The sequence below is a fragment of the Staurois parvus genome, unplaced genomic scaffold (assembly GCF_062004578.1).
Source record: "Staurois parvus isolate SC_StPar_1 unplaced genomic scaffold, SC_StPar_1.0 ptg000089l, whole genome shotgun sequence".
NCBI lineage: Eukaryota > Metazoa > Chordata > Amphibia > Anura > Ranidae > Staurois > Staurois parvus.
This window is the reverse complement of record NW_028317885.1, coordinates 4,138,068-4,149,159: the sequence shown is the minus strand read 5'-3', so window position 1 is coordinate 4,149,159 and position 11,092 is coordinate 4,138,068. Positions and strand designations below refer to the sequence as shown.

At 44.1% G+C, this 11,092-nt stretch overlaps 1 protein-coding gene across 2 annotated transcripts in view; it reads left to right on the top strand.

The window, feature by feature from the left end:
* The first annotated feature begins 455 nt into the window (after positions 1-455).
* Positions 456-11,092, top strand: part of SLC24A5 (solute carrier family 24 member 5) — a 53,155-nt gene continuing 42,518 nt past the window's right edge. Inside the window, exon 1 of one of the 2 annotated variants that reach the window (XM_089670340.1) lies at positions 456-699. In XM_089670340.1, coding sequence (XP_089526466.1) covers positions 531-699 — 169 coding nt within the window. In that variant the 5' untranslated portion in view covers positions 456-530. The remainder of the gene's footprint in view (positions 700-11,092) is intronic. The other variant, XM_089670339.1, reaches the window with a different exon arrangement.

Genomic DNA, 11,092 nt, shown 5'->3' with positions numbered 1-11,092 from the left:
TGTGAAGAGGGAACTTATTGTCTCCTCACCGCCTGTCAAACTCCTCCTTGAAAGCGATCCACTGCAGACTGTGGTGTAGTATAGCCGCACATATGAATGAGCCTGTACGTTCAAAAGTAGAAACGTAAAAAGTTTGTTTCTCATAGCCTACAGCCTAGCAATCTTCATGTGTCATTTTTATGGAAGATCTCATGCAAGTTTTAGATTAAATAACCATTGCTCTTACCCTGGCTTTATAAATGTGGCTTGTCTCTGTTTTTTTAAGGCCTCCAGTGAAATATTTCCGTGGGTTTCACGTTCCATACAGCTCGTGATTGAGCATCATCTGAGTTTAACTATTGAGCACTTTGTATTCAAGGTCCCCCCTCAGGGACTCATTCCTGACCCTCCTTGTAATGAGGTTTGATGGAGCCCCCTGAGGAGGTTAATTGGTGCATGTGGACAGGACACCCTGCCTCACATGATGAGGATTAACTTGGTCTCTCTTTTAGTACATGGCAGAGACAGCCAGGAGCTGCTGAGAGCCAACCATGAAGGTAGCTGCACTGGATGGAGGACGGGAGGGCAGACAGAGAAGACCACGAAGGGTTGTACTTGGCATCTTAACCTTCATCTTGCTGCTGTGGGCATCTGTGCACTTCCTGTACCAGGCCTTGTCCCATGGGGGTTCTGCAAAGCATCGGGTCCGGAGAGATGCAGGTCAGTGTATGTTCTGTCTGTATGTTGTGTAGCTGGTTAAAGGAGTTTTCAACATTCAACAGAAATGTGGCCTCAATCACAATGGCGTACTGTAGTGTGTGCCTATGTGAGGGCTGTGTTTGCCTGCACAGGAATTCCATGCATCCCAATGCAGGCAGTCCCATTCATGTCAATGGGGACGCAGTGGCTGCACTAATGCACCCAATTTGACAGCCATGCTGGTGCACAGCCCTTAATGCACACGGAGTTTGGAGTCAGCGGTCAAATTCGGAGTAGCAGCTGTCTATATTGACATAAATGGTAGAGCCTGTATAGAACACCTGTACAGGTAAACATGGCCCTCACACACTCTTACATTATATTTCATCCGTGGGAATGAGGCCAAATTGTTGCGTCTTTCTCTAACCCCCCCCCCAAGTCTGAGTAGCGCCATTCTATAGCTAATGGTGGCCATACATGAACCAATCTGAATGATTCGTCATAGAATTGGACACTATAACCGAATCTATAAATCCTCATAGGACACCTTTTGTGTCATTGAACAGTTTTGCGCAAAATGGATCATTTTCATCAAAATTATTTTTATCTCTCTGGATGGAAAATCGAATCATAGGAAAGTAGAGAGATTGATATAATTGCTGTATGCCGCATGGAACGATCTTATGATCTGCAGAATGTATTTTTCTCCTGGACAGTAAACAGATGAACAATACAATTGTATACAAAACATTTTTACATATGGTCACCATAAAGACAACTTTTTTTTTTTTTTAATGCATTTTAGATAGAGTAGGGGAGGGTTAAACCAACCATCGTTTTTCTTGGCCGGCTGTGTCTCATTAAAGGCTATGTTCACCTTCGGTGTCTGTGTTCCTGTGCGATTCAGTATGCAGTTAGCTGTGAGCCGGTGTATTGTAAAGGATACGCTTTCTATTCTATGCTGCTTGCTTTGAGTTCTGCCTTGTTTAGAAAAATGCTATTTAGATGAAGTTCCAGGGATCAGAGGTTAGTCTGAATGGAGGTGGAGATGTCGTGTTTTACAAAGTATGTACTGAGCTGTGACCTGCTGAATGATTCATTTTTGCTTGTTTGTTCATTTTAGTGTTATGTCCCAGTATTTGTTTCAAAGGTAAAGCATAGATGTGCGCACATATTTAAAGTCAACAAGCTTTGTGTAGTGCAGAAGCTTACTAAAGCCTGCTTAGGTGCTTGTTTAGTGACCTTCAGAGCTCCCATTGTGATCTGCATTAAAGTGGTTGTAAACCTCAGTCATGAAATATGAACCATATCCCTCTATAGTGTGTACTTGTCTCAAGAGCACGAAGTGTCATTTCTGTCTGCTGCCTCATTTTTCTATCAACATGAATCACTTCTGGCAAGTTTTCCTGACACCAAGAGAAAAATGGTGACGGGAGGGACCTGCAGCAGATTGACAGCCTCAGCTCTATTCCTGTGAGCTGTGTGGAAGGGGGTGTATCTCTTCCCTCCAATCAGCTCTCAGAACACTCCTCACTGAGCTCTGCAGAGTGTAACTTCAGCTCTCAAGCTCTGCAAATGAACAGGTACAACTTTATGAGGATGCCAGTCATTTTACTAGGTATATGCAAGGGCTTACAACCACTTTCAAATCAAATTTGATCATAAATGTAGGCAAAAATGTATTCTGATACATGCCTTTTTCTAAAAGAAAATCCCAATACGTGTAAACTAATTGGTTTACGTGAAAGTTTTAGCATTTTACAAATGGTGGTATACATACTGGAATTTTTTTTCTGTTTATTACTAGTAATATCTCATAATGGCACAGTAACACCTATAGGACGACAGGCAAACCTGCACCTACCTACATGTTGGTTAGTATGTTGGGGTGCCATTCAAAATGAATTAAATCACAATGTGCTGATATTTGATGGCAGAGTGTAAATGGGCCTTTAATCTTCCCAAATTGAAGCTAAAGGGTTAGGAGTCGCTGACTTTGGGTCCCCCTATAATCCTGCTCAGCCAGGCAACACGTATTTCCTTCACACAAACTTGCATCCAGGAGCAGAAACCAGTCCTTGTGCTTTGTTTTGAAATGTTATAAGGAAAATTGTGTTGGGAATGCAACAGCATGTATTGTATGTTAATATCACTTGACCAGTAGATGGCACTGTACACTAAGGTCACTAGTTGTGCATATGGTTCTTCCTCTCTTCTCTGCTTCTCTATCATCTCTTCAGGAAGTAATGAGTCTGTAATATGTCTGCTGCAATGTGCTCTGTATGTTTGTAACTTAAGCCACACAAGTAAAGCCTGAATTCTGCTATCACTACCAGTGTCTTCTATAACACATATCCAACAAATTGAACTTGGATGGGGTAAGGGGGGGCGGGTATGGGATGCCCAAGGGTAATAGCAACAGAGGAAAAACTCCTTAGCAACCATGTACAAGTCTTTATAGCAAACAGTATCTTTTGGAAAGCTAGCCAGCATCTCCTGTTGTACCATTATAGATGAATCCTCTCCTCATCCAGCTGTACTGGGTGAATCCCTGGGCAGGGGATCCAGTTCCTGACACTGCAGTGTGAACAGTTCCAGGTAAAAAACTAATCCAGTTTCCCACCAGAGTGCCTCTTTCCTTTTACTGGCCCAGGGGGTGCAGGCTTACTCACTCAGTCCTTCTCCTGTGTTGCTGATTAATTGGTGGCTACTACCAGGCCTCCTAGCTGGGCCACTCCTTCCCTACTGCATAGGTGGTCCTCGCTCTGGGGACTGGTGAAGTCCTGAGCTTTCCTCCCTCCAAGATCTGCCTGAAGGTATGCCCCTCTCCATCTGGGACCCCTCCCATGCTCCTGCTCTCCAGCCTCTCACTTCCTCATCTTCCACCCAAACTCTTCTACTACTGAGCGGGTTCTGTCACTTTTAAGGGCTGCCCTGGCCCCATGCCAAGCCTCCTTTTGGGGATTGACCAGGTTCCCTCAAAAGTGCAAATCAGCCACTCCTTACCTCCATCCACTGCTTCTAGATCTGTCTCCAAAGTTCCATAGCAGATGGAAGTCTCGGAGCCTCACAGCCCCTGACCACAATTTTACCCCAATGACTATCACACCTTTATATCCATACCCATATCTATCGACTGGAGTCCAGCTCCCCCTAGCTAAATAGGAGGGTGCTACATTTGCTTTATAAAACCATACTTTGTAGATTAAGCTGAAACCCAGATGCACAAGGGCTAAGGCCCCTTTCGCATGGAATGAAATCTGTTTTTATCCTGTTTGCTCAGTGGGGGATATGTCCACTGTACCCCCACTGAGCTGAGCGGCACGGATGGATGACTGATCCATGTCTGCTCTGCTTATGGGCAGTTGGATGCAAATAGACACTGATGTCTGTTTACAACCGACTGCCCACCTAATCCAGACAGATGAGGGAGGGGGGATGGATCCCAATCAGAATTGTTCTGATCCATCACCATCTCAGAAGCCGAAAGCAAAGACATGGAGGAAGTGGGAAATTCAGATCCCCAAATCGCTACACCAGCTGCGTGGTAGAGACAGTTCATCACTCAGAGGTAAATGCAGCAAGGACTGAGAAAGGGGGGGGGGGTTAAGGTGTTCACCTTAATTTTTTTCAAAAAGGTGAACTTATACTTCAAAGGCAACGTTAGTCTTCAAGTTGAACTTGGCTAGTGGTGGTTAGTTCACCTTTATCAAAAAACTGCCTATGCAGATATGAGGTATACAAAATGTGCAGCTCTAATCAAAGTTGAATAATATCCTTGCTATAGGTGTGACTGACTTTAATACTCCCAGGACACTGCTAAGTGAGTCCAAGTCATTACTGCTCATTTTCATCCTCTCAGGAGTGAGCTCTCAAATTCTGAGCTCAGAGCTGCGCATATGTGGGGTTTGGATCAGCGAAAAAGCGCACTCCTGTGATGGTGGAATTGAGCAGTAATGACTAAATCTGGTCATAGATGGCTCAAATTTTGGCAGGTTCAGCAGGGACTGGGCGAGATTCGAACCATGTATGGGCGGGCTGATTGTACCCAAGTCGATCGATCAACTTGGGTACAATCAGCAGACACCCCTTACCTGCGCAGGCAGTTTTTTGTCGAGATTTTCATTTGATTATTGCCAGCAACTATAGCCACTAGCACTAATCACTGTGTTCTTCCGACAGGGATGGCTCCCCATGCCCCAACACGATAGCTCCATGGGAGGGGTTCCCAAATCAGCACTGACTGTGTTGATGGGAGAATCGAGCAACTTTCCTTCCTGCAACCCGTGGTTGCAGGAAAGAAAATTGCTCCATCTATTGACAGATTAAGCCTCACTTAGCAATGTCCTACCTAGACAGTAAGTAGGAGGTACGTAAATGGCCTACACCTATAGATGGGGCATTATTTAACTTTAGCCTGAGCTAACCAGTATGTTTTTAACTGCAGACACCCCTTACCTGCGCAGGCAGTTTTTTGGTAACGGTGAACCTACCCTTTTAAAGCAGAACGCCAGCTTTTAAAACGTCTCTCCCCAACACCCCATTCCTTCCCCATGCACACACTTTTCTCTGCAATCCCCTGCAAGGGTCAGCCAACAATAAAGAAAGCCTTGACAAAGTGGATGATGGCCTTGTGAAAATATTCTACAGTACTAACTGCTCTATGCATCCTGCAAAATGGATTTTGGGTTCATTGCACTTCTATGAGGTCTTTCCCCTGGCCACCAAAATGCTCAAGAATTGCTGGTGCATGGAATTTTTTCCCTGAGCAGTTTTTAAATGATCTCCTCATTCCAGATTGTCAAATATTTTTTGACAACCTAACCGGCAGATATTCTTCTTTTTATTGTACACTTAAAAGGCTGGAACATCTGCACTCCTATATAAAAGTATACATTAGTGGATAATGTATCTTAAATGATTAGTCTGCATAATTTTACAGGGCTGTTACTTATGCACAATTACTTTTTAAATTAATTTACTTACCTTCTGACACTTACAGTAAAATAGATTGTAAAAAAAAAAATTAAGTGTTGGAATTTGTACATCACTCTGGAACAGGAGACCTTGTTATCAAGATCATATTACAAATTCCTCTATTACACTTTTATTAAGCATTGCCATAAAAATGCAGAGGTTGGCATTTGATGTAGGACTAGCCTTGTGCATTGTGCGCACCCATAAAGCTTGGCGTGAATCACTGTGCTTGTTTCACATGACTTTGCTGAGTTTTGCTAAATCAATAAAATGAGAGTTGTTATATACATCTAGTATAGTATTTTATATTCCGAAAACTTGTAGAAGTTTAGTAGAACTAAGAATTACTTTTGCCCAAAGTTTGGAAATTGCAAAAGAGCCCACAGATTGTATTCAACAGTGATAGTAATGAAAGACTAAAAGTACATCTGTCCTAGTATACAACACACCAATGCAAGTTCCTTAGAGCAGTCACTACAAGGTGTTTCTAAAAGATGGACTATGAGGCTTTCTGTGTGTTTTCATGCATTGTTTTGCGTTTTTTGTCATCAATGGGCCTTATAATGTGCATATTAATGCAATAAAAATGGAAATGTGTACTAGTACCAAGGAAATAACTAACCTGTGTGTATGTTTTTGATGCGCGCAAAAATCCATAGGTGTGAATGGGCCCTAACATGTATATGAGTGTATCTCTTAGGTGCTTCTCAGGAGCATTGAAACACAAGCACATCCAACAGATAATTCAGCTTTAACCAAGAGTCTTGGCACAGTACCCGCGTTCCCACAATAAAATATGCGTAGGAGAATGCAATCTACTTTTGTCATGGTCACGGGCTCAGAGTCTAGTAGCTATAGCAGCAGATAGGTATAGCAGAAGGTCGCCCTGGCAGATGACGCAGGCTCACCTGAGCTGTGGGGTCTAAGCACTAACTGGTACTCACCAGAGCTCCTGATGGTAGGGATGGATTTTGCTGCATGTTAGTAGCAGGTTGCAGTCCTCAGGATCACTGCACCCAGGGGGTGAGTGAGCCAGGGTCCAGTAGCAGATATAGAAGGTAGGGATCAAACAGAAGCATAGTCAGTAAACAAGCCAAAGGTCAGTAACAAGTGGTTGCAATTTGGGATCAGGCAGAAGCGTAGTTGGGGAACAAGCTAAAGGTCGGTAATGAGTGGTAGTGAAGGTATGAATGGCAGCAGGAGAGGCTAGAGTGAGATATTGGCTGGAGAAGGCCCAATATTCTGGTAAACAGGAAGTGCAGAGACATGGCTTAAATCAGGAAGTTCATGGGAGGTGCAAAAGGTTCAAGATGCACGATAAACAAGGTCAAGGCAGGATTATTCAATGAATTGTCCAGGGAGCTGTCCAGCAATCAAAGTGGCTCAGCAAGAAGAGACATTGCTAGACACAGAAGGGGTCCCAGGTTCGAACCCAGGCCCTGACAGTTTTGTCCACTGCAGGTGATGCTCAACTGCAGTGACATTGCAGAAGGAGAGGAGATCAAGAACATGGTTCTTCTATGGTTTCCTGGGTCACTGGGGAAGTTATCTGGTTGGATGCTGCTGCCCCGGGGGCCTCCGGCAACCATCTTGGGTTAGGAAAAAAAAATATGTAAGACCCTGACTCCCGGGCTTGTTGTGCATTTTGTTTGCAGGTAGTGTAAGGACAGATCACCCATCTGTCAAGGATGGTGACTAGCGGTAGGGAAAGAGTAGGGACATGTCATTCTTCCTGGAAGCTTCCCATTTGGCCATGGACTGGCCAGGCTGCACTCTGCACCTCAAGACAGATACTGTTGGCACATCTGAGATCTACTCTTCTACACATTGCTTTTGCATTCTGTGAGTGTTCGCAGTCGGGTGCCGTCCCACTGGGATGTTGTGAAGTTCAAACTTTAAATTTAATACAAGTTCTGCTTCCTGTAACTGGACTCTAAGCTGCACCACACTGCACTTCCTCACATATGGGAGAATCCAATGATATTAATGTAGACTGGACACAACAAACAATTCTCAAGTCAACAGCTAGTTTGAATTGTAGCATCTCTCCCAGCTTCACAACCTTAGGACAAAATTATTAACGGGTTACGGTGAAAGCTGTAAAGATGAACTAACTCCAAATATCCTGGCCACCCCTCCGAACTCCATTGTCATGATGAAAAAAACCCAATATGGTGGCACCTCCTAAAAAGGTATTCTGAGCACTGTAAACATATGGAAGCTCATTTGCAAATCAATACCAATTGTGTAGCAGCCAGTTTAAGTGTAAATACACCAATAAACAATTTTGAACAATATAAAGATGGGCACTAAATTGGCGTACAAAAACATTAACTTAATAAATTAATGAAAAAAACAATATTAATGTCCATTAAAGTGCATATCCCAACACTACACTGTGATAAGGGTCCTGTAAGAGGATGCCAGATGATACCAGTCTCCCAACTTCTTCACCACTTGTTCATAAGGAATATACACTCGCCAGTGGACTTTGACCCCTTTTTTTTTTTTTTTTGGTGCCAGTATTGCAGGCACTGTAAAACTCACTGTAAAATGTGAGTTTTATACACTGCTCAAAAAAATTAAAGTAACACTTTGAAAACACATCAGATCTCAATGGTGAAAAATATGCTGAACATCTATACTGATATTAAACTGGGTAATGTGTTAGGAACATAAGGATGCCTCATCATTTGATGGAAACAAATATCAACATACAGAGGATTGAATTCAAAGACACCCTGAAAATCAAAGTGAAAAAATGATGCAGTAGGCTAGTCCATTTTACTGAAATTTCATTGCAGTAACTCAAAATGGTACTATTAGTTTGTTTGGCCTTCACATGCTTGTATGCATGCCTAACAACGTCGGGGCATGCTCCTAATGAGACGACGGACGGTGTCCTGGGGTATTTTCTCCCAGATCTGTACCAAAGCATCACTGAGCTCCTGCACAGTCTGAGGTGCAACCTGGTGGTGTCGGATGGACCGAAACATGATATCCCAGAAGTGTTCTATTGGATTTAGATCAGGTGAGCGTGGGGGCCATTCAGTGGTATCAATTCCTTCTTCCTCCAGGAACTACCTGCATACTTTAGCCACATTAGGCCGGGCATTGTCGTGCACCAGGAGGAATCCAGGACCCACTGCACCAGCATAGGGTCTGACAATGGGTCCAAGAATTTAATCCCGATACCTAATGGCAGTCAGGGTGCCAGTGTTTTTTTTTCTGTTTCTGGTTGTTTATTTAGTCTGAGACATTCTCTCCGATGGCCTGCTGGAGGTCATTTTGTAGGGCTCTGGCAGTGCTCATCTTGTTCCTCATTGCACAAAGGAGCAGATACCAGTCCTGCTGATGGGTTAAGGACCTTCTATGGCCCTCTCCAGCTCTCCTAGAGTAACTGCCTGTCTTCTAGAATCTCCTCCATGCTCTTGACTGTGCTGGGAGATACAGCAAACCTTCTGGCAATGGCACGTATTGAGGTGCCATCCTGGAGGAGTTGGACTGCCTGTGCAACCTCCGTATGGTCCAGGTATCACCTCATGCTACCAGTAGTGACACTGACCCTAGCTAAATGCAAAACTAGTGAAAAACAGTCAGAAAAGATCAGTAGGGGAAAAAATGTCAGTGGCCTCCACCTATAAGACCATTCCTGGTTTGGGGGTTGTTTCATTGTTGTCCACCTAGTACACCTGTTGTTAATTTCATTAACGCCAAAGCAGCTGAAACGGATTAACAACCCCCTCTGTTACTTAACTGACCAGATCAATATCCCAGGAGCTCAGTTGACTTGATGCTATACTCTGATTAAAAACTGTCCCCCTCTTTCCTCATTGGCTGACTGGCTGTGGTTGACAGCAGCAGGAGCCAATGGCTCCCACTTGCTGTTTCAGCCAATGAAGGGGCAGAAACCCGGGACGGCCGAGGCTTTCAAGCACATCGCTGGATCTCGATGGGACTCAGGTAAGTATTGAGGGGGCTGGGGGCACTGCTGCAGACAGGTTTTTTACCTTCATGCATAGAATGCATGAAGGTAAAAAACTTTGAGCCTTTTACAACCACTTTAATATTTTTCATTTTATATATTTAATGTTTTTGTGTGATTTAAAATTGTCCATTGTTCTGATGCCCCATTCTGCAAATGTAGCAGTTCATACACTTCAATCTACAGTCCAGAATGAGTATCCTAAATAACTCTGGCAAAAGCAAATGCTCATTGATCAGTGTGCCCATGCTGACCGATGAGAAGTGCTTCTTTCTTCTGGGACACCTTAACCAAAGAAGAAGCCTCAGATGCACTTCTCATTGGTCAGCATGTCATGCAGGTGTACTGACCAATGATCACTTGCTTTTGCAAGTATTATGATGGAGACTCACTCTGTGGCTGTGTGTTGTAGTGTACGGACTGCTACAGCACGGGGCATCATGGTCACTCAGTGGTTAGCAATTCCAACTGGCAGCACTAGGGTCATCAGTTTGAATCTCAATCATGGCACTACCTGCCTGGAGTTTGCATGTTCTCTCTGTGCCAGCGTGGCTACCGTGTCCTCCTACACTTCTAAGACATGCTGATAGGTTAATTAGCGCCTGTCTAAATTGGTCCTAGTATGTATTCACTATATTTCCAAAAGCTTTGGGGTGCCTGCCTTTACACACACATGAACTTTATTGGCATCCCATTCTTAGTCTGTAGGGTTCAATATTGAGTTGGCCCACCCTTTGCAGCTATAACAGCTCCAACTCTTCTGGGAAGGCTGTCCACAAGATTTAGAAGTGTATGGGAATGTTTAACTCTTCTTCCAGAAGAGCATTTGTGAGGTCAGGCACTGATGTCGGACAAGAAGGCCTGGCTCAATCTCCACTCTAATTCATCCCAAAAGGTGTTTTATCGGGTTGAAGTCAGGATGTGCAGGCCAATCAAGTTCCTCCACACCAAACTCCCTCATTCATGATTTTATGGACCTTGCTTTGTGCATTGATGCACAGTCATGTTGGAACAAGAAGGGGCCATCCCCAAACTGTTCCCACAATGTTGGGAGCATGAAATTGCCTGAAATGTCTTGGTATGCTGATGTATTAAGAGTTCCCTTCACTGGAACTAAGGGGCCAAGCCCAACCCCTGAAAACAACCCCACACCCCTCCACCAAACTTTACACTTGGCACAATGCAGTCAGGCAAGTACTGTTCTCCCGGCAGCTGCCAAACCCAGACACGTCCATTGGATTGCCAGACAGGGAAGTGTGATTCTTCACTCCAGAGAACACATCCCCACTGCTGTAGAGTTCAGTGGCGGTGTGCTTTACACCTCTGCACCGACCCTTTGCATTGCACATGGCTATGTAAGGCTTGGATGCAGCTTCCATTCCATGAAGCTCTCTATGCACTGCTGTGGTAATCTGAAGGCCACCTGAAGTTTGGAGGTATTTAGTTATTGAC